Source organism: Dryobates pubescens, chromosome 15, assembly GCF_014839835.1.
Source record: "Dryobates pubescens isolate bDryPub1 chromosome 15, bDryPub1.pri, whole genome shotgun sequence".
In the NCBI taxonomy this organism is placed as follows: Eukaryota; Metazoa; Chordata; class Aves; order Piciformes; family Picidae; genus Dryobates; species Dryobates pubescens.
In genome coordinates this window covers 7940634-7964348 of record NC_071626.1, presented here as the reverse complement: position 1 = coordinate 7964348, position 23715 = coordinate 7940634, and the positions used below count along the sequence as shown (strand labels likewise).

The window sequence follows — 23715 nt, the reverse complement described above, 5'->3', positions numbered from 1 at the left end:
AAAAGAACAGAATGACAGCAATCCTCCGGAGAGACACCTCTGTGAGGAATTATCTGGCACCTGGCATTGCTCTCCACAAAAAGGTTACTGAACAGCCCAAAGCTTGCAGGGAGTTAATGGGCCGAGAGAGCAATGAGAGGGACTCCTGGCCGAGTCCTTTGCTTGTGCTTGTTTCTGTTTGTGTCACACATGATGTGGCTACCGACCAGGCTTACAGTGGCACGCACTGAAGGAGAGTGCTTGTGGTGGATGAGCTTCCTGTTGTTGTCAATGGATCTCAGCTAGGCTGGCAGCCTCCATGATAGGGCACAGCCTGCTGCAGAGTTGAGATGTCTCCTGTCTGGGTCACGACAAAACTTGTACCGAGCACCTGGTGGTGAGATCTGTGCTAGCTCCTGGCTCCAGAGGCTTGAGAGAGCTCTTTCTCTTGTGTCAGTATGCTACCTACTCTGAAGAGCTCTGCTGTCCCAGCAGGGTGAAGCTCTGACCAGCACTGTTTTCCTGGAGTTTTAGCCTTTCTTTTAGTTCCCCTAAGCTTAAGCTGGGAAATACTTTGAAGGAAGGGACTGAGAACACTTAATGCTTGAAGCTGATTCAGTATCCTAAGGGAAGATGCTGCACTCAGGTGAGACTTGATGTGGCTGTGCTACTGAGAAAATTAACAGCAGCTCTTTGCACTGGCTGAAGCTTTGTAAGTACTGGAAATGTCAGGCTTTGATATTTTCTGTGGTCAAGCTGAGAAGTGACAAAAATTTGGATAATTGAAGGTTAGGTCATCAACAGGCTGAGCAGGATGAGGTGTCTGAGGCAGTCAGAGAGGCTTGAAAGCTTTGATTGTTGGCAAGGCAAGAGTAGAGCTTTGGTGAGGAACTTAGTGGTGCTCCTGAACTATGGATCAAACTGACAACCTGCAACTACAAAATCCTCAACCCTAAATGCATCCTACAAATGCTCTGGGAACCTGACAAGAGATCAGTGGAAGGATTTTACTTGCCTCTTCTCAAGGCCAGTGTTTCACATTTGTGTCTGGGGCAGCTTTTCCTTAATAGGAGAATGGGCTTGACAGCACAAGGTAGTGTGAGATGTTAAGTGGACCTGGTTTTCCATAGGGTCAGGCCAGCCATGGCAACATGCTCACTCTTGCATTGGTGCAAAGCAGGGGTGATAGTATTCAGTCTGAGGCTGGCTTTGCAGCTTGAGGAGAAGACATCTGGAGCAGCACATCAGCTCTTTCAACTGAGCTCCTCTGCCTTACCCATTTGCAGGAGAAGCCTCGGTTAGGAGGAACGCAGAAGAGGGAAAAAGATCTGAGTGTCAGGGAAGCTGCTGATGAACTTGGCAGTGCCTCTGCTGTTGCACAGATACCTGATTGGTTTCTCTTTGCTGTAGTTTGGCTTCATGTTTTAGCTGATGTGAAGAATGCAATGTGTGAAATGATAGCTAAACCTTGGATCAGCAAGAGATCAGTGAGGAGGGCCACAAGTTAGAGCACCAGCCTGTACTGTGCACACCAAGATTATTTTATCTATGGGGTCAACTGCAAAACAACAACAAAAACAAACAAAAAAACCCCCCAACCCAACCTAAAACCCAACCCAAACAAACCCAACCAATCAAAACAAAAAGAAAAGAAAACAAGAACAGTTGCACCTCTCTGTGTGTTTTCTGTGTTAATGCAACTTTTCTGCTGGAATGGTTCCTCAGTTCAGAAAATTCCCACAAAGGAGCACGCACAGGAAAATTCTGCCAACCCCATGCTAGCTGGCTGGCCTGCCATGTGTCCTGGGGCAGGGAAGGAAGGAAAGAAGGCACAGTTGGACAAGCAGCCTGGCTGAGGAACAGAGTAACACTGCACTCTGCAAGGTGTCCTGCCAGCTACACTCACACGTGCTGATAGGGAAGAGATTTACTTTTGCTCCAGTTAAAATGACAATTGGTGGCTTGGCCCATGATGCAGATAAGACAGGTGCTGAGAATTATGTTCTCTTCCATCTGGTTTACTCTAAGCCAGGGAGCAAATGCCTCAACCTGCTGCCTCTTTTTGACTCCACACACGTTAGCTTTGTTCCTCACTGCAAAGCTGGGGCGAACTAGACAGCCTCAAAGGTGGCTGAGACAGAAGAAACCAAAAAGAGCAGCAGAGTTTCTTACTCTCTTCTGAGCTAGTCTTCCATTCAGATCACAGGGTGGTTACTGCTAGGGAATGAATTGGCTCAGCTGTTGGTTCTCACTCCAGGAAAGAGGCAGGTGGAAAGAAAGCTAAGAGACAGTGCTGCTGGGCACTGCACGGCTGGCTCTGCCTGCCTGGAGTCTGACTCCTCCTCAGCCCTGCCCTGGCTGCTCACCACTGCTTTCCCCAGGGCTGGGACAGGCCAGGCCAGTCTGCTTGGCTGTGATGGGCAGGCTAATCAGGCTTGATCTCAAGTGTCTGGAGGGAGCTATGGTCACTGTAGCATCTGCTGAGTTTGTCAGGAAGGGCCTCTGTGTGCTGCTAGAGTGAAGCAGAGGATTTGCTTTGCTTGAACCCTGGAGGGAGTTCAGGGACTTTGCTTTGTCTTTTGGTTTTGCTCAGCCTTAGCTTCCCTTTGACAGCTCACTGCCTGGCACTCCTCACCCTCCCACTGCTGCTCATCCCTGTGACATACTCTCTCCACAATGTCCACTGCTGTACTGGAGCAGTGAATGCATCTCTGTGGTGCTTGTGGCTTTCCTCCTGCATGGTGGAGCACCCTTTCCTACCCCTTGCCCAAAGGCATGAGTGAGCAGCAGGGAAGCATTATTTGAGCATTGTTTCATGAGAATCCTTCCTTGGATGCCCACAGCCAATGCTGTTTTGTTTCCTCCTTTCACCTGGTCTCCTTGTGAGGGTGAATGGGAAAAAGAAAAGGTCTTTCAGAGCCCACACCTGGCACTCATGAATATTTCATCTTTCTAGCTCTTCTTCTTCTTGAAGTGCAAAACCTTTTCATATCTGATGCCCTGGGAGCCTGTTTGGTTGGTGAATGTTGCTTCATCAATGCTTTCCCTCCCTGCTTTTCCTCCAGACTGCCCAGCCCCTCTTCTTTTCTCTTCTCAGGGAACATCTCCTTTTTTCAAAGGCTGCTTCAGAAAAGGTCATTGTCCTTTTCATATTCCTTCCTTGCTGTGAGCCAGCATGGCTTCTACTCTGCCAGTGGTAAAGGACAAATGAGGGTGTGGGGAAAGGCAGCAGTGGGGAGGGAGATGTGTGCATGTACACTGCAGAGCAGTGCAGAGGCAGAGAAATGATGTAGGTACAGCAAGAGAAAAGCAGAGGAGCAGGCAGAGGTGGCTTAAGGTAGGAAGGAGCAGCAGCAGCAGGATTTGCCAAGGAACTGGCTTTCCAGCACCTTCCAGAAGTTGTCATGCAAGATGCACTGGTATTATTGTGGATGAAGGCTTACACAATCCTGGAGCAGCAGCAGCACCACCCCCTCTGAGAGGCAGGATGGAGAATGTAAGATGGGTAAGGTAAGATGTTTCCTAGGAAAAGGCAGGCAAGTTTTGCAAGTCACTTGTCTTCTCTTGGGACGTGGGCAAAATCAGTTTTTGCAAATTCTGACCCAAGCAGCCTATTTTTCATGAAATTCTGGTGGGGATGTCAATTCTACCTGCTCTGTGTTTCAGCTAAAGGCAGTCTTATTCTTCCCATTACCTGTGCTCTGAGATGGAGCTAGTATCAGTTGATCTGAAAAACATCACCTCTCCTTGCAGTGCTGCTGGCAGAGCTTCCTGGGTCACTTGGCCCTCACTAATGTACCGATCAGGACAGCTCATGGCATCTGCTGAGCTGGTGCTGTGAAGCAGTGTTGATGCTGGCAATGTGCTGCACCTTAGTGAGGGTGTGTGGCCTTAAAACCCCAAGTGTTGTGCAGAGCATTGCTCCAGAGCCTGTGAGGTCACAACAACAGACAGCAGAGCACTGTGGCTATGCTGTTGGGCTTTGTGTCAGGTCAGAAAGCCATCAGTGATTCATGACATGCCCGTGATTCCTTGAGTGGCTGGAGCTGTGCCCCTGTACTGCTGAGTTACTGAGGTGCTGTCTAGAAACTGCCTTAACTAGTGACACAGCTGAGCAGTCAGGGCTTAGCTGCTGCTCTGAGCCTGGCCTTAGGGTTACTGGCATCATTCCTTGTCCTTCATCATTCCATGTAGCCATCACTAAGCATCTTCTCCTTTTTATGTGAAACCTACTAGTAAATATCAATCTTATCTCTTCCCACCCCTACCTGTCCCCAGAGCATTTCCTCCTGAGATAAGCCAGCTCAATGTCTCACAGCAGGCACCCTTCTCTCTCTCTCCATTCAGTGTCTGTTTGCCCTACACCTGCATGCCCCTGCAGGTACCACTTCCCTTGCCTCTCCGACTGCGAGCAGCCTGGGGAATAAAGACAGAGCATCACATACAGCATCTTGTGGCTAATTACTTGATTCTGGGCACACAAGGGGGATTATCTCGTGCCTCAAAGGGCTGTCAGAGAATCTTAATCTTTCCTTCCTCTATCCCCTTCCACTACCATCTGTTGTAATGAGTTGGTTATAAGTACCTAATTAGCTAATTATTTGCTAGCCTACACCTAACATCTTCAGTGAAGGAACTGACTGGGCCCCTGGAGGCGAGGAGGGACAACTGCATGGGGTGTGCGTGTGGGTAAAAGCAGTATGGTGATGCTCAGAAGGTTTTCTAGACTCTCCCTGGAGAGCAGAGGTAAAGTCTTTAGCTTGATGAAGAAACAAGCCTTTCCTTACCCTTACTTGTAGTTTTGTGAGCTGAAGAGTAGAAGGAGAAAAAAAAAAACCCATGGAAACGATTTGTTAGGTAATTTAATATTTATTTTTTTGAGATGTCTTTCTTTTAAAACATTTGTACAGAGGTGCTGTGCCTGCTGCTTGTGTGCTCCAGCCCTTCTGGGGATGGAGGACTAGTCAAGAGAGGAAAGCGTGGTCTCCATGACTGTCTGCTGATGATCTGTCACTGAGCAAACCAATCGGTGCTGCTTTATGTCTGCTGGAGAGGTTAATCTCTCCAGGCAGGCTGCCCTGGGCCCATCCATGCAACTCTCACAGGTTGCAGCACACAGTTGTTGAAGTGGGTTGTCTTTCACCCTGAGAAATCTTAGGATGGGGCTGTTGAGCTGCTGTGCACCTTTGGGACAGCTGTCACTCCATTGCCCTACTGGCAGGAAGGGGAAGGGAGCGATATCAGTCAGCCAGCTGATGGTACCAAAAGTCTCAATTGCTTTTCTTCTCGCTACTGCAGATGGAGGCCTAGGGTTAGGAGGTCACAGCATTGCAGCAGCTCTGCTGGCTGTCAGTAGAGGTTAGGACAAGAAAGGGCAGCAATCATAAATCTAGCCTGGTCTGAGCACTAATTAATGTCTGACACTCTGCTTTTATCTTTGTGTGGCCTTTTTTTCCTTTTAATGTGTATTTCCTGAATTCTCCTTTCCTTCTCCTCCTCTTCTCCCTTCCTCTGTCCCTCCATCCCACACTTGCTCCTTGTGGTTCTCTTCTCCCCCTGCAGGCATGCGAATCCTTGTGAACTTGCTGCTGGACACCTTGCCCATGCTGGGGAATGTTCTCCTTCTCTGCTTTTTTGTCTTCTTCATCTTCGGCATCATTGGGGTGCAGCTGTGGGCTGGACTGCTCCGCAACCGCTGCTTCATGGAGGAGAACTTCACCATGTGAGTGCCTAGGGGACCATGTCTCTTTCCTTTCCTCCAGAGACGTTTCTCTTTCTCCTTCTCTGCTATCTTGTCTTCTGACTCCTTGTGTATTGCTTACTCCAAATGGCTCTAGGGTGATAGAGTAGAAAGAGTTGAAGAGCTCTGAAACACCAGTCATGCTGTCTTTCTCCTAAACTTGCTCCTTCTTCAAAAATCAAGAACCAGAGGAGTGTTCCAGAAATCCATAGTGCTACCTAATGCTTCTGCAGGGACATGTCTGGCACCTCGAAGATGGAGCTGAGGTCACTGTTTGGACAGTAGTGTGTTACCTCCAGATGCTTTAGAGAGACGTGAGGAAATAGTTGGCAAATGTCAAGAGTAGAATCTGCCGTGGAAATAGGATGGAGAGCTTTTTGGGGAGTTTTTTGGAGTGGTGTCCCACATCTGGGCTAGTAGAAGTGCAAGTGAAGTATGATTGCTTGAATGGAATTAAAACAACCCATGGGGAAACATGGTACAGTTGTGGCAAAGGGAGCCTGGAGCCACAGAGTGGGTCAGTTACAGATGTTTGAGGTTTATTCTGGGGAGTCAAAGAGGAGCCTGCAGAGCATGACTCTCCTCCTTCCTGGAGGCAGTGGGGTGGAAAAATCTCCTGCCTGCTAGGAATTTTCCAGTTACCCCCATTCCCAGGGCTCACCTCCTCCTGCTGACTTTCTAGCTTTAGCACATCTCAGGCTTTAAAATGTCATCTTCATAGTCTGTATTAATCCCAGGCATCCTATCAGTTTAGGCTGCTTAAAACCAGCTACGGTTGTAGATCAGTTTAGACTGATTAAACAGTTATGAAGCTTTAGATCATCTCAAATTGGAAAAAAAGAGCTAAAGGTGTGAAAATACAATCTGCAAAGCAGCAGAGAGCAGAAGCTACATACAGCAGCCCTTTGCTGTATTTTGGCTTTCCCCAAGGAATATATAACGTTTAGGATGATTGTCCTTTATGTAAAGCACAGGCAGAAGTACTTTAGTGGCTCTAATTACATCTGTGCAGAGTTGATGTGACTGAGAAGTGAATTGGGGCCACAGCCTGCAAAGTGACAGATACTGGAAAACTCTTTTGCTGACCGTTACTGGAGAGATGAATTCTGCAGGCAACCCAGCTCGCCAGTGATGTGGATGTATTACGACAGATCTTTGTGGTTCAGCCCTGCTTAGTTTATCTTCAGAGACTTCCTTTTCTCTTTTATCAACACCTATGCTCTTCCAGTGGCACTTCCCGAAGGAGTCTGCCCTCACGCAACGTGAAAGCGACGGACTGCAGCGCTGCGAGGAGTGCGGCAGATAAAGTTCAATGGAAAATTTTCAATCTCCACCTTTTGCTTCCCCGATCATTAGCTCATCTCCAGCTAGGCAAGCGTAGATGATCTTAATTATTCATGCATTTGGAAGGTGCTTGCATCATGTGGGATATTAAAAAAAAAAGAAAGAAAAAGGCAGGTGAACTTGTCATGAAACATTGCACCCTTGTTGTCAACTGTCAAGGAGGAGTCAAAGTTAAGGTTAAGCCAGGTTTAACTTTGCAGTGCCTGATGTTTCAGGCTCAGCCATGCAGCCTCAATTATGCATGAAGTGGAATTTTAATTATTTTTTTTTTTTTTTAGAAGTACAGAGTGTTCACTGCCAAATGTTATAAAACATGTCCATCAAGGCTTAACAGACAGGAGCACATCACAGGGAAGCCTGAAGAGCTTCTTTAATATCACTGCGTCTGATTTAGCTTTGACGCTAATGGGGAGAGTGATCCAAATGCACGTTCCGGGTTGTCTTCAGCTCCACGTGAGCAGGTTGTGTCGGTTGGCTTGGGGTGATCTGACGGCAGGCAAAGCTCTGCAAACTGGGGACTCGCCCTGGAAATGCCCTGGTTTGCAGGAACTCTGTCTTCCCTTCTCTTTGCCAGAGGCAATAAACCTGGAAATCCCTTACCCAGTGCAGCTCCTATGTCAGGATGGGAGCCCCCCAGCTCCACCAGTGTTGCTGGTAGGAAACTGACTTTTAAAGGAGCTTGCTGACGATGGTTTTTTGATCCTTGCAGACAAGGTGACATCGTCCTGCCCCCTTATTACCAACCTGAGGAAGATGATGAGATGCCCTTCATCTGCTCACTGTCGGGAGACAATGGAATTATGGGCTGCCATGAGATACCCCCACTGAAGGAGCGGGGCCATGAGTGTTGTTTGGACAAGGATGATTACTACTACTACAACTCTGTCCGGCAAGAGTTCAACATCAGCGGCATGTGTGTGAACTGGAACCAGTACTACAACGTGTGCCGCACGGGCAATGCCAACCCACACAAGGGTGCCATCAACTTTGACAACATTGGCTATGCCTGGATTGTGATATTTCAGGTGAGACCAAGCCAGCCTTCTAAGAAGGCTCAAGCTTTTTTCCCCTTTGTTCTAACTCAGTGTTTCTGTGCTCCCAGGATGGTTTCTGCAGGCTGTGATACAGCTGCAGGGAGAAAAGGGCTTTGCAACTGCTCTGGCAAGACAGACAGTGTGAAGTCCATGCACAGTGCTCCTGATGATAGGAAGGGACACAGAGCTGTTCAGGCCCATGCTGAACTAAGCTACACCCTTCAGGCTGACTTGTACCGGTTTTCCTTTCAATCCAGACCACTATAGCAAAGGACTCTGTTTTATTTTTGTTTGATTCCCAGCATTTGTTGCAGAAGGCAGCTAAATTCCCTTCCTTTTCCGCCGGCTGTAAGTGGTGTCCAGTCCAAGGGGCACAGAAACCTGCTGCAGGTTTTCCCCTGCTGTGATCCAGGGAAATGAACTATTTTAATGAAATATTCCTGCTGTGGGCTAGCATGATCTCACAGGCTTTGACAATATGCCAGAGTCACCAAGCAATACCACGCTGATTTCCTGGAATGGAAATTTGGCCTCCTTGAAATTAATTGTTTTGTGCTTTGCTTGGGTTACAATGGCCCTGCCAGTAACTCAGGAGTAAACTCTGGAAGCCCACTTCCCCCCTGTTTCTCTTGTTGTTTGTCTTTGCAGGTGATCACACTGGAAGGGTGGGTGGAGATCATGTACTACGTGATGGATGCCCATTCCTTCTACAATTTTATCTACTTTATCTTGCTGATAATTGTAAGTATTAGACTTGATGACTGTCAGCATTGCAAGCTAAGACCCTACATAAAACAAGTGTTAGGTTACCTGGATTTCTTCTAGGAATCTCAGGACCTACCTAGTGGATTTTCACCAAGGCTTGCAGGCAAGATGGTAGAGTTGTCAACCAGGCCATTATCTCTCACTCAAAAAACATGCTCAAAATTGACTCCTAGAGATGTGCATATCTGCTGTATCACAACATTCTCGCCTACAGATCTCATCTCAGAGTAAAATGCCCAAACCAGTAGTCTCAAAAGCACAGAAAACCATTTCTACATCTGCCCTCCTACCTGGTCTCTTTATGTGTTTTAAGTTCTTGAGTCATTCTTAAGCCATGCTTTATGGCTTTTGGCAGCACCTGCATCTCTTGGATTCAGGGTCTGAGATTCAGATTTCATCAGATTCAGAGGCTGTCACACTGAATTACTTCCACACCATGAATAAAAAGGATCCGCTGCTCTGAAAGTGTCAGCAATCCAACATAAAGTGGCTGTGTGAGATCACTTGCAGTTGGCAGGGACAGCAAGAGAGAAGTGTGTCCGTGATGAGAACTTAATGAGCAGTTTTGAAGCTCTGTGGATTTATTTATACAAGTGAAGTTTGCTTCTCTGCAAGGACGTTTGTTGTCAGTGGTTGGAAAGAGGTGAGAAACGTGGTGCCATTGCCTTTTCCATCCCTCAAGCTTCCCACACAGAAATGCATTTTCTTGGAGAGGATATCCTGCTTCTAGGAAGGATTTGGGGTTTATGAAGGCCCATGGGGACAAAAGCAGAGAGCAGGAGGGAAAGACATATGACAAATTATGGGAAGTATTAAATATTTACATGGTAGGTGTAGTTTAGCTCCAGGTCACTTAGCCAGGAAGGACCTCAGTGTGCATTTCTAAGGCATACATGCATTTGGATGGGCTACTGAACAGACCTGGCTAAGACTTTGCTCTTCAACTGCTACATGTCCTGTGTGGCTATACTCTCCTGCAAATAGGATCTCAGGAAGCAATGACCTAGTGACGTTAACAGACTCACCTGGGACAGGATCTAGTTTAAATTCAAATTGACATGCAGTGACTTGAGAGCAAACAAACCCTAATGCAATTTCTAAGAGAAATCCTGTGACCTGTATATATGGGGAGTGGCACACACAAAAAATAATCTACTGGTCCATTTAGGTCAGAGAACTTATGAAAAAGATAAGTCCCTACCATCACAAGGGAAAGATGACCTTTTACCTGTGGGCTGAAGCATGAGCCAGGACAGCAGAGGTGAAATACACCCTAAGGAGCACAGCTTTTATTTTGAGGCTGGAGATTACCAAAGAGAAACAATGTGTATAAACACACACAGAGAATGGTAGAGGTTGAAAGGGACCTCTGAAGATCATCTAGTCCAAATACCGTCCTAGAGCAGGATCACCTAGAGCAAACCACTTGGGAAGATGTCCAGGCTCTGGCACTCTCATAGTGAAGACTATTTTCCTTCTGTTTCTGTGGAACTTCATGTGGTCTAGTTTCTGTCCATTGCAGAGGTATGATTGCACAGGATGAGGGGAGAGTCCCCCCCACCTCTGTTCCCAAAAGCAAACTGAACATCCACTACTTTTTGTGAGTTCAGAAAACAATAATGTTTATTTATATTATACCCACCATGCAGTAGATGCTAAGTCCCTGCTTGCATTTCCATTTGGAGCAGCATGGTCAGGATACCCATACTTGTACAGCTATCACTGAATTTACTCCTTGTCTCAGAGCCAGGAAGGATTGTGGAGTCAGTGTTTAACCGTTGGGGTGGGCATGCCTGTCACCCGTGGGCCAGTTCCAAAACCTGCCCCTCACCCTTTGCTCCAAGCTACATAAACTCTGTCATCACATTTCTGATTCCCAAGTGGGAATCTGTTCTTCTGGTGCTCGCTCACCTCATGTGGATTCCCAGCCGTTCCAACTTTGTCTCTGAATTTGCATGTGCTGAAAACCCTCAATTAAACACTTCACCTGAGATTTTACTGCAGAGTGTCATTGACATTTCCAGACACTCCCTCCTCATTTGCAGAAGCCATGTAGGTTTATTTCCATCAAATACAGAAGAACATGAACCTCAATTTATGCTGGTGACTGCTCAGAACAAAAGAGCAGGAATATCCTACATGGGATATTTCCTTTGCCTTTGATGGAGTTACACCAAGAAAGTATTTAGCCTTTCTGTTACCTTCTTTGCATGTGCAATGCATCTTTTGCAGCACATTGCAACCTCACAATGTGAACTTGCTATCACTTGGTTCCATTTTCCTTCTGAGTCATCTTACAGAAATCTTAATCCCTCTTCAAGTCTCATGAAGCAAAGTCCTTCCAGCCTTTCTCCTTCCCTCCTTCTCCACAGTTGAAAGGTCTGGCTTTCTAAGCAGAATTGCTGACAGCCATACTTCAAGCCCTGACTCTTTACTTTTCCACATGTATCCTAGCTTTGGCTCAGACTTACTCTTCTGTGGCTAGATCAATACAGCCTCTTCTTTAGAGCTATGCTTTCATCCATGTCTTCTCTCACAGAGAAATATTCAAGGGCATTATCTGCTACTGCTCACCTGACAGGATCAGGGTCCATCACCTGGGCATATTCCAGCATGGTTAGGACACCTGCATAGATGTGCTTCCCTGAGGGGAAGAGTGCTGGTTGACACTGATACTCCAAGTGGCCTTGCAGAACAATCTGGTATCCAGCAAATAGTAAATAGATTCCCCCTTTGCCAGGGCCCAGGCAGTTGATATGTAGGAAGGACTGCTTTCACCTCTTGGATCACTGTTTCCTTTGGGTCTTCCTGCTTGAAGTCCACTCTCCCTTTGCCACCTCTCCAACTACTTGGCCACTGGTGTGGCTCCTGGACTAGAGTAAGCTCTTCTGAACAAGCATCTATACAGTGGATGATACTGGCACCCACATAGCAGCACTCAGTTTCCTTGAAATCAACTGTGCTTACATTTGTGGACTTCAGAAAGGCTGAATATCTAAGAAAAACACTAAAATAATGGGCAAGTAAGCCAAACTCTCCAGTACCAGTCAGACTTTATTAGCTATTGTAGAGACAGGGATTCAACCTTGGGCTCAATAAGGCCAGGGTCTGCTTGTGTAGGTAAAACAAACTGGAGTGCTTGCTGAAAAAATCTTCACTTTTTCTGTGTGGGGCTTGGAGCCCAGTTATCATCATCTTTGCTTGCTCTCTCCCCTTTGCTAGAAGGGTTACACAGGGGAGGGCACATAAGAGGAGTAGGACTGGATCTAGCTATGTGTCAGAGCTGTTTGCTTGGAAGGGAGACAAGGAGAGGAGACTGGATCCTGTGTGGGCTCATACATGAGGAATGTGGTATGAGGATGTCCCTTAATAGGGATGCTCTCTGGTCCAGGAGAAGTAGTGACCTGGTGCTTCCTCTCCCCCCCTGGGGGCTGCACTGCACAGTCCATCTCAGAGCAGAGCAGACTTTTGGTCCTTGATCACAGATCAGACTCTGTATTTTATCAGTGCTGTATCACCACTTTGCAGCTCTGTGGGAAGTAGGCAGCAATCAAGGCATCACAGCCTCTGAGAATGATTTTGAATGTGATTATCAGCCCCTGTTATGTATTAAATTCTCATCATATTGAAGCCCAGGTTTTATTCCAAGTGTAAAGAACAGATCTCCTAGTGGATATTAATCTGTAATTTCATAATATGTAGCACTGAGTCAGATTTTTACCTCCGGATTTCTCACCACCAAGACAAAAATTGCTTCATTTTACAGGTAGGAAAACTCAGGTAAAGGAAGCTTAAAGGAAACATGTGAAGGTGTAAAATAAGCCTGATAGGCTTTTTGGCTTCTGTAGGGAGATGCGGAACACTTGGGCATTTTGTTTTGTTTATAAGAAATTGGGGGGAATGGGTTATGTTTGGGTTTGTGTTTGAAATGGAAAGCCTAGCTGGGCTGGAGGACAGTAAGAGCTAATACAGTGTGTCTAGTATCAGAAGAAGAGAAAATGAGTTAAGGAAGAACTGCTTTGACAGACTGTTTGGTGTCCTCCACAAAGTCAGTAGTTTCTGTAAACTCCTCGTTGGTTTCAAGAGCTCGTTCGTTGCAGCAAAGTGCCATCACACTCTGTGGTGAATTAAGGTGTAAATGATGTAAATAAATAAAATAGTCCAGAAATCCTGGTGTGTCCTCCAAGAGCTGAGGACCATAAATGACAGCAAATCATTTTTCCAGTAGTAAAAGAGCAACTAGAGGAGAAGGAAACTGAATGACCAAATGAGTTCTCTGTCTCCCACTTTCTGTTTAACACAAAGGAGGGGGAAACAAAAAGTCCAGTTTTCATCAAAGCCTTTGCAGATGTCGAAGTGGCATGCTGAAGGCCCCAAAGCCTGCCAAAAGCAGTGCTTGTGTTTCCTGAATTTCTGTTCAGAGCTCTAAATTCTGCACAGAAATCAAATTGAATGAGTTCTCAAAAACAAGCTTAGTCAGCCATGGCTTACTCTGAAATTTCCTTGGCACTGAGTGCCTCATCCAGTCTCTTCTTAGACACCTCTAGGGGCACCTCTTAGACACCTCCCTGGGCAGCCCATTCCAACGGGCAATCTCTCTTGCTGTGAAGAACTTCTTTCTAAGATCAAGCCTAAACTTCCCCCTGCACAGCTTGAGACTCTGTCCTCTTGTTCCTCTGCTAGTTGCCTGGGAGAAGAGACCAACCTCCACCTGGCTACAGCCTCCCTTCAGATAGTTGTAGCTGGCAGTAAGGTCTCCCCTGAGCCTCTTCATCCCCAGCTCCCTCAGCCTCTCCTTACAGGGCTTGTGCTCCAGACCTCTCCCCAGCGTCGTTGCCCTTCTCTGGACACATTCCAGCAACTCAACATCTTCTTTGAATTGAGGGGCCCAGAACTGGACACAGTACTCAAGGTGTGGTCTAACCAGTGCTGAGTGCAGGGGAGAATGACTTCCCTACTCCTGCTGGCCACAATATTCCTGATACAGGCCAGGATGCTGTTTGCCTTCTTGGCCCCCTGGCCACACTGCTGGTTGATTCTGTGATTATTCATCTTCATATGCAGACTGGTTCCTGTTCCTCTGTCTACCTCCAGTCACTTTCCTCTCCTCTTTATTCTTTTCCCCTCCTGCATGTCCTTCCTCTGGCTGACACTGTCTGTCCCTCCCTCTCCTTTGTGTCTTAGGACAGAGTCTTGAGCTGTGCCAGGGGAGGTTTAGGCTGGATGTTAGGAAGAAATTCTTCACGGAAAGAGTGAATGGAATGGGCTGCCCAGGGAGGTGGTGGGGTCACCATCACCGGAAGTGTTTGAAAAGAGACTGCATGAGGGACTTAGTGCCATGGTTTAGTTGATTAGATGGTATTGGGTGATAGGTTGGACTGGATGATCTCGAAGGTCTTTTCCAACCTGGTTAATTCTGTATTCTGTATCATTTAGGTTGGCTCCTTCTTCATGATTAACCTGTGCCTGGTGGTCATCGCCACCCAGTTCTCAGAGACCAAGCAGCGAGAGCACCAGCTGATGCAGGAGCAGCGGGCCCGGTACCTCTCCTCCAGCACTGTGGCCAGCTACATGGAGCCAGGAGACTGCTACGAGGAGATCTTCCAATACATCTGCCACATCATACGCAAAGCCAAGCGCCGCACCCTTGGGCTCTACAACAGCATCCAGAGCCGGCGCCAGGGCCACGTGCAGCCCAGCACTGCCAAGCTAGGCAAGAGCAGGAAAAGCCAGAGGCACTACAGTAAGGATTGCATGGGTAAAGCTGGAAGTGCCAACAGTGGAAACGTGAGAGTAACTGGGAGCATCCTTGCCAAAGGACCTGTGCCTACAAAGCACAGAACTAGAGTTGACATGGGCCATAGAGCATGGTGTTCAAGAGGGGATTGGATGTGGCACTTGGTGCCATGGTTTAGTCATGAGGTCTGTGGTGACGGGTTGGACTTGATGATCTTTGAGGTTTCTTCCAGGCTTGGTGATTCTGTGATTCTATGGGGCCGTGGCCAGTGTGGCAGACCAGGGAGGTGGGGACAACCAGCAAGAATTGGGACAAACCAGGGATGACTGTAGCAGTACCTGAGGGGGACCTACAAGAAGGATGGGGAGAGACAAGGGCCTGCAGGGACAGGCTGAGGGGCAATGGCTTCAAACTAGAAAAAGGTAGATTTAGATTGGATATCAGGAAGAAGTTCTTCACTATGAGGGTGGTGGAACACTGGAACAGGTTGCCCAGGGAGGTGGTTGAGGCCCTTTCCCTGGAGATATTCAAGGTGAGGCTCAACAGAGCTCTGGGCAGCCTGGTCTAGTTGGGGATGTCTCTGCTGATTGCAAGGAGGTTGGACTGGATGACCTTTGAAGGTCCCTTCCAGCCTGGACCATTCTATGATTCTATGCATGGACCATAATGGGATAACCATAACAGAGACCATAATGGGATAACACTGACTTCAGCTTGTGAAGGGCTCTGGGTCTGGTATAGCATGGGAATGGCAGGAGTGTAAGAGAGATAAGTGTTAGGGGGAAGCGTGTCCCAGGAGGAACTGTTCTTGTGCTACTTTTTCTAGCTTCTTGAGATGCTTTGCTAATGTACTTTCCCTAATTCAGAGAGTTCAGCTCGGTATGTGGGTTCTCAGACCCCACTCATAGCTGTTCAGGCCGAAAGCAGCCCTTGTGATGTTGGGGTTTTTTTTAACAGTTCCCACTTAACACAAGCTACTGAGTCTCAAGCTGCAATTCCTACATCATACAAACCAGTTCTTCCTCTGATGGATGTAAACCCTCATTGAGCCTAGCCACTGGCAGCTGAACAGTACTGTGCCTTTCGGTGACACAGACAGTCAGTGTAAAGCCCCCAGTGGCAATGGCTTTTATTGCTGGCCTTGAGATGATGCACCACTCCTGAGTCATCCTTACAGCCAAAAAGCCCTCTGTCTGAATACCCAAAAGCCAAGCTCAGTTTGGAGACCTTTTCCAAAACGTTCACTATTAAGTGTGATCTTTTCTCTCCACAGGGCTTTGCCAGCAGCACAACTCTCTTGACTGCCCTCCTCAGGGCATGGTCCAGCCCATTGCTGTAACAGCAACCTCCGATCCCACCAACTGCCCCCGATGTCAGAGTGGGGAGCACAAAGCATCCCGAAGGTTCTCTGTCCTGGACAGCACTGGCTCAGGCCAGGAGGATGAAGGAGCCAGTGAAGAGGAAGGAGTGGGCAGCAGAGAGGACCATGGTGCCTCAGCACTAGAGAAAGAGGAGGAGGAGGAGGTAGAAGAAGGCGGACGGCTGAAGCTTTGCAGTGACATGTGGCAAGAAGTGAGGGTCAAGCTGCGAGGGATTGTGGACAGTAAATATTTCAACCGTGGGATCATGATAGCAATCCTAGTGAACACAATCAGCATGGGCATCGAGCACCATGAGCAGGTAAGGCACCTGAAGGCACAGCAAGAGCAGCAGGGACTGGTGAGTCCTGCTTGAGGTTACAACCTTACTAAGCAGTTGATGCAACTCAGTGGAGGCAGAGATTGAGCAATTTGGACCCCAGGCCACAGCACAGATGGTCCCAGCATGGCTTTGGAGAAAGCCTTAGGATCTTGCAGGGTTTTTTCTCCCTTATTCCTGCACTTAATCACTTTCACTCTGTCATGTATTTTCCTCTCACCTCTTTCCAATCACTCTCTTTTAACTCTTCCCTGCTCACTTTTATCCTTCTGTTTTTGATTCTGTCTTCTTTTCCCCTCTGCTTCTCTCTCTTCCACCCTGTCTCTTCTGTCTTCCTCATCTCTCTCTCTCTCTCTCTCTCTCTCACTCATTTCTCTCTTCATTAGCTTACTGAATCCTTAGTCTATTTGGTTAATTTAACGTGCCCTCTGGGGATGCCACAGTCACTTCACCAGCATCTCAATTCAAATCCATCAGCTTGCTAGCCTTTCCAGATTAATTAAGAGATGTCTCTGCACAGTCTGGCTGTACAAGGCGGCTAGGAAAGGCACCACCTCCCATCTTCAGTCATCTGGGGGGCTTGAATGGCTTGAGTCTTTCCTTTGCCATGACAGCAAGAAGTGATATGTAGGTCAGACATAGACAGCAGGTGTGGGCACAGGTTTGACTTTCACACCAATAGTCTGCAGGCAGCTCTGAGTAAGCAGTGCTCTTTATCCTAATGACAGACTTGTGACATTGAGAAAGATTGTGTGCCCTCATTTTATAGCTGGGAAACAGAGGCTGTGCCTACTCTGTGATGTGCAGAGCCGGCTCCGGATGACCTTGCATCTGCACTGCTGGCTGGGAGCTCTGCTGCACTTCACGTAGGAGTCCATGCTGTACATCCGCATCTCAGATCTACGCCATCAGTCTGAATGTCACCACAATTCACTCCATGTGGTTGTCCAGAACACAAAAAATAGGAGATTGCTCCACTACTGAGATGCTGACTGCACTGAAGGTTTGGAATCAACTTGAGGTCTAGTCCTGAACATAGTCTCAGGCAGCAAAGAGACAGTGAGCTTGATTCAAACAAGGCACTCAGAATTGCTTTATCAGGATAGAGATATCTCGAGACCCAGAGTATCTTAAATTCCCTGTTTGAGGCAACACAGTGTCTGAGCCAGTATTTGAAGCCCCAGATGTCTGGATCCCACCCACATATCAAGCATTAAAGCGTTTTTCAAAGCCTAGCTAGCTTCTGACACAAGCATGGGAAACCTTAATTTGATCCCAGAATGCGAAACTGCGCAGGATGCTACAGTACCAGAAAAATACTGGCAGGAGCTGAGGGGAGAGGAGAATGAAGAAGAGGCTGCAGGGATTGACTCATGAAAATAGATTAAAAAGAGCCATGAATTTATCACATAGCAGAGAGATGACTAAGGGTTGAAGCCCAGGACAAGCCGAACACTGCCCACTGATAGTTTAAAGATGTGAGCACCAAGCAGGGAGAGCCATTGTTCATTTTGGTTTGTTGGAGACAGCATGAATTAAGAGTTTAGCAGATGACTATTTGAGCTGGAGGTAGAGAATTCACTCTCATGTTCTGGCTATTGTGTGTGCAGATTGAAGCCCTTCTAGGCCGCCTCTGCTGTGTTTGTACAGCCCACAGCAGAGTGGGAGCTGCCTGCAGCCTTGGGGTTTCTAGTAGCAGGTTATTAATGACACATCCTTCACATTATGTTATCCCTTTTTATCTGTAAGTAGCTAGAAAAAGCTTATGACCCTGCATGCTGTTTCTACTAGAAAGAGATGTCAGACAAACTGATCATGAGTGGTGCAGCCTGTTTATTTAACATGGCTACACTGAATCCTGTTTCCCTGGCACAATATTTCAACAAGTAATATTCAGACCATACCATAACCTCCAGGTCTTTTCCAGCCAGCATTTAACTCAAAAGCACACAGGCATTTGCTTTTTCCTTTGCTCTCTTTCAGTTTTCCTCAAGCCATGGTATATCTCAGACTGGTGCTTCATTCCCTCATTTGCCCTCCTTCCTTTCTCTTTTCCCTGTTGTTTTTCCTCTCAGAAACACAGACTGTCATAGAATGATAACCAGCCAAACCCCTCTGCCCACAGAGATCTGGGATTTGCAGGGTGCTGCCGTCTTAGGACAGAGGTCGCTTCTGTTGCCTCAGCTACTTCATCACATGAATCTCTCCTGGCCTGGAGCTAATGCTTATAGAGACCTCTCAAGCTTTTATTCTGGTGCATGGGAGATCTCAACTCCAGCCACTCTCTGAGGACACATCTGGCTGGGCATGTGTGAAGGTGCCATGGGTTTGAGCAGTCCTGGGCATGTCTGTCAGCTCCTTTCTGCTCCACTTGTTCACAGACCATAGGCAATTTAGCTGTCTGCCGACCACAGCACCCATCAGCCATCAGGGTGAGGAGTGAGACTGCAGGAGCCAGGCTTAATGTTCAGGCTCAGAGACACAGGAACCTGGTGGGACAGTGTTTATGTATGTTTCACCCTTTGATTTCCATGCCTTGACCAACAGGAACAAAACCAAACAAAACACAAAACCAAACCAACCAACCAACAACCAGCCACAACAAAACAACAGCAACAAAAGCAAACGGACTAAACCAAAACCACAACATGAATTACAAATACCTGTTGGTTGCAATTCAGGGGTTTAATATTCAGAGTGGTTTTCTGCCAGGAGGCTTGACCTCAGCAACTCAAACCACTTTACTCAGGTCCAGATCACCTTGGAATTTGGCTTTAACTTCATAGTATCATAGTATCAGTCAGGGTTGGAAGGGACCACAAGGATCATCTAGATCCAACCCCCCTGCCATGGGTAGGGACACCCCACACTAGATCAGGCTGGCCAGAGCCTCATCCAGCCTGGTCTTAAACTTATCCACCCAGCCCCTCATCCTGTCCTGTTTGTGAGATTAGGTCAGCTTCCCATCTCCTCATACATTTCTTGTGAGGGCAATAAACTCATTTTGGGGCAAACTGCACCGCTATGAGTAATTCTTTAATCCTTAGATCCATCACAAGTTATCACTTGTAAATAGATAAGTTTATCCAAATCCATCAGTGTGCATTATACCATGTAATATCCTCAGTATCAGGCCTTTAGATACTGCTGGGACACTGCCCAAGCCCAAATCCATCATTTCAAGCTTTGTCCTGCTTGAAATAGTTTTTGCAGTTCTTCCTATCTGCTTCTACTTGGAAGTGCCTATTTTTAAATCCAGTGTAGAAAATCAAGATATTAGATGTTTGTGGCTGTCCAGAAAGATCCTTTTAAGAGGCTTACTTTTTTTTGCCCCTCTTTTTTTTTTTAAACACTCTCAGAGGATTTGGTGCTGCTTGCTTTTCTCCCTTATTCAGCATGAGGATGAAAAGGCTGGTCCCAGCTGAATGTTCCAGGCTGCCTTTCTCATATATTTCTTTAAGGGCCCATTGGACTTGAGCTTCTTTGCCATTAGTAGCCAATGAGCCAATTTCTGAGTAACTTGGTTTATCTTCTCCAGTATCTACTTACAATGTTCCTTCACAGATCAGACAATACTTTATGAAGTCTGTCTGGTGTGGATCAGGAGATGATCCCTTGTTTCCTAACTAGACCAGCCCTGTGGATCAGTACCTTCATATCCTTTAGCCTGCATGATTTCCCTTTATACCAGCATTTATTGCATCCACAAGTTCATATTTTACAGTTATTGCTTCTCTCTTTGCTATTTGCTGCTTGTCAGAAACATTCAACAAATGTCCAAGCCAGCTCATCACACACTGACATTTAGTAAATGATGGAACGGTCTCCCTGGGGTAGCAGATGAAACAACATTCCTTCAGTCTTGTAAAACTAGGGTATAACAAAACATCAGGACATCCTGTACTGGTTGTGAGGTGGTGATTAGAGCAAGGAAAACCAGTTGGTATGCTCCGTGGCTGAGATGACTCTTCCGATTATTGTCAAATTGCTTGGAAATGGTGAGTAAAAATGGGCAGGCTGGAGAGACCTCTCTCTTTTGTTTTGATTGTTTGGGTATGTTTTTAATCTCTCATGCTCTTAGAGGCAGTGATGTGCAGCTATGGTTTGGTAGGGATGGTCTTCACAGATGACATCGATTACTCTTCCGTTTCTAGACTGTTGCCAACTTATTCCTGGTTAGGAGAAACTCCTCTCGCTGGGGCTTAATGGTGCTCTGTGTATTCGTAACCTATAGTGCAGGAGTTTCTGGCTGTTGTCAAAGAAGGGATTCACTGTGTTTTCAGTTTCATTCAAATAATGGCTTCATTATGTTTTCATTTTCATCCGATTTAAGAATTCCAATGTTAGTTAGTAAGAAACTGGAAAGGAGAAAAGAAGCTGAGCAGCTGCCCTGTGTCCCAAGTCTAGTTTCTGATGTCTGATCAGGAGCACTGAAGACCTGAATCCTACACTTCACTATCAGTACTTGATTTACACTGGTAGGGAGGAAGGACTTAGTGCCATGAAGAGGTGAATTAGGTAGTTTCATGGATTTGGAAGGAGATCCATATTCAGAGTAGGTGAACCAGTCTTGTTAAAGCAGGGTATCAGGGCATGCTCTGCCCCCCTGAATCTTTCTCCCCTTCCAGCTACCTTTCTCATCCTGGTACTCACCTCCTACAGTTTTTGTTCAAGTTTCTCTCCTTGTGTGATGAATAAATGAGTCTACCCTGACTAGGCAATATAAACAGACTTTTCTTATGGAGAGATTCCTGGTATCCCTTGCTTTTACTTGAACTAAAATATCCTTGAGTTCAGCTTTCCCTTGTGGATACTTCCATTTACAGTTTCTAGGTAAACCTGCATGGCCTGGGAGGAGGAAGCCTGGCTAAAGGTTTTGATGGTAAATGCCTGAGGGCTGTCTGTGGAAGTCTCTGGACCTCTCACAGATGTGAGGGGATACATCCATCGTGCTGGGAATCCTGTGTGTTGTTAGGAAAAAAAGGAGAGAAGCCCTTTTCCCCTGTTTGCTTGCCCCCTTCATGAAGTTCACTGTTCCATGGCCAGAGAGTCTCACATGTCAGCCTTGTCCACTGTCACTCATGACACACTGCCCCAGGTGTGAGGGCATCCCCACACAGGACACAGCCCTTGGTGGCCCCTGCAGCCCCAGCTGATGGCTCTTTGCACTCTGACAAATTACCTGTATCTCCAGAAACGGCCTCAAAGCAGGATCTGCTTTTAGCCAATGAGTATCTCTGCAGCTGGCTCCTTTCTTTTTCTCTTCTTTCTCTCCTGATTTAATTCCCTGTGTTGCTCGTCCTTCCCCAGCATTTACAACTTTTCTACTCCATTTAAAAAAATCCTCTGGTCCTCTGCTTCCTGTAGGTGCCAATGAGTTTATTTTGCTAATTTGTCTTCAGCTTTGTTTTCTGATTCCTCTCCCCGGCTTTCCCTGCCCAATCCTCCTGCCCCTCTCTCTAGGAAGGATGCTTTGCTGGGCCTGATTGATGGCCCATTAGAAAAAGATTAACAGGTGGAAGCTTGACTAGAAAAACAGATGTCAGGGAGGGAAGTAGAGACAAGGGAACAGGTGACCTTTTCCACGAGTGAGATGGAAGCATGGCTTTTCAAGCATCAATTGCTCCTAAGACAGCACAAGAAAGACTGTGTGGACAGCAGAGAGGATAATCCACCACCATAGCTTGTTGCTTTTTTGCATTGCTCATTCTCAGTGACATAATCATTTGATTCAGGCTGAAGCTGGCATCTCTGTGTAGCATACAAACCATATGTCCCTGGTGATTGTCATTACTGCCTGGCTCTCCATGAAGTGATATTCATCTTGCCCTTCCTATGTGCACTTGTTTGTTTTTTCTCTCTCTTTGCTTTTCTCTCCCTTCCTCTCCCTCTCATTTTCAGGATGGTTTTGTTATTCAAATGTAATTATGGGTGGAAATTGAGCCATCTCCCCTTTCTATATTTTAAAGAAATAGACTATTTCAGTAAAAATCTGTAATGAGGAGTGCAACAAATTAGCAAAGGGCACGGGAAGCCACAGATGAGAGGAGCAGTTTCCAGTCCATTTGCTCGCCATGGAGGAGGTGGTCCTCTGGGGGTCCCAGAGCAGGGGTTAAAGCAGCCTCCAGCTTCAGGGGGAGGGTCAGACCCAGAACTGCATTCCTGTCTCACTTCCCCTTCCCCAAACTGCATATGTAATAGGCACAGCCAACAGAAAAAGCTGCCCTTCAGAAAAACATCCGTTCCACAGTCCTCAGACACCACAACTCCTTTCCCTGTTGGGCACTGAGTTAATGATAAAAATATTGGCTCTGACCTGCAGGGACTCACTTCTTTGTTTCAGCAGTACCAGGAGCATCTGTCTTCTCTTGTCCTGAACAATGGGCTTTTGCAGTTTTCTTGTTCCCATCCATTTTATGCGATGCTTAATAGAGTGCTCTGGTGGCCAGGCATGGCTCAGGCCAGTGTGCAGGAACTGGGGAGTCTTCAGCTACTTTTTCAGCAAGGTTATCCCAACAGTGAGAGTACTACTGCCTGCTACTACAGAGCCTGGATCAGAATGACCTTGAAGGCTTGGAGCTGGGGTTTAGTGCTACATCAAGTTAAACACCAAAAAAGTAACCTTGTCTGAGGTGTCACATGCCTGCCCCGAGGTAAACATGGGAATCTGGGCCAGAGGAGCCCTGAAGCAGTGTGTTCTTTGTCCCTTCTCTCAGGAAGGTGGCACACCTTCATCTGGAGCAGGACCCCGCCAGCTCTTGCTTGGAAAGGTAATGGTGAGCAGCCAGGTGAATTACAGAATCACAGAATGATAGGGGTTGGAAGGCACCTCTGGAGATCTAGGCCAACCACCCCCTACAGGAGATTGCACAGGACAGACAGCATCCAAGAGGGTTTTGAATGACTCCAGAGATTGTACAATGATCCTCTCTGAGCAGCCTATTCCAGTGCTGCTGTTCCAGTGTTCCACCCTCAATGCAAAGAAGCTCCTTCTCATGTTTAGATGGAACTTCCCATGTTCCAAATTTGTGCTTGTTACCTCTTGTCCTGTCACTGGGTACCACTGAATAGATACTGGCCCCACACTCCTGATACCCACCCTTCAAATTTGTATAAGCACTGATAAGATCCTCCCTCAGTCTTGTCTTCTCCAGCTGGAGAAGCCCAAAGTCCCTCAGCCATTCTTCATAGGACAGATGCTCTAGTCCCCTGATCATCTCTTCAGTCCTTTGCTGTACCCTCTCTGTCCTTCTTGAACTGGGGAGCCCAAAACTGGACACAGTACTCCGAATGGGGCTTCATCAGGGCAAAGCAGGGGGGCAGTAGATGCTCCCTCAACCTGCTTGCCACTCTTTTTGGTGCACCCCAGGATTCCATTTGCCTTCTTGGCCACAAGGGCACATTGGTGACTCATGGTT

At 46.9% G+C, this 23715-nt stretch overlaps 1 protein-coding gene across 1 annotated transcript in view; it reads left to right on the top strand.

The window, feature by feature from the left end:
• The window catches only part of CACNA1I (calcium voltage-gated channel subunit alpha1 I), a 187210-nt gene that overhangs the window by 125365 nt on the left and 38130 nt on the right, over positions 1–23715 (top strand). Inside the window, exons 6-10 of the mRNA XM_009902560.2 lie at positions 5542–5701; positions 7773–8088; positions 8746–8838; positions 14299–14605; positions 15873–16279. Of these exons, the coding sequence (XP_009900862.2) occupies positions 5542–5701; positions 7773–8088; positions 8746–8838; positions 14299–14605; positions 15873–16279 (1283 nt within the window). The remainder of the gene's footprint in view (positions 1–5541; positions 5702–7772; positions 8089–8745; positions 8839–14298; positions 14606–15872; positions 16280–23715) is intronic.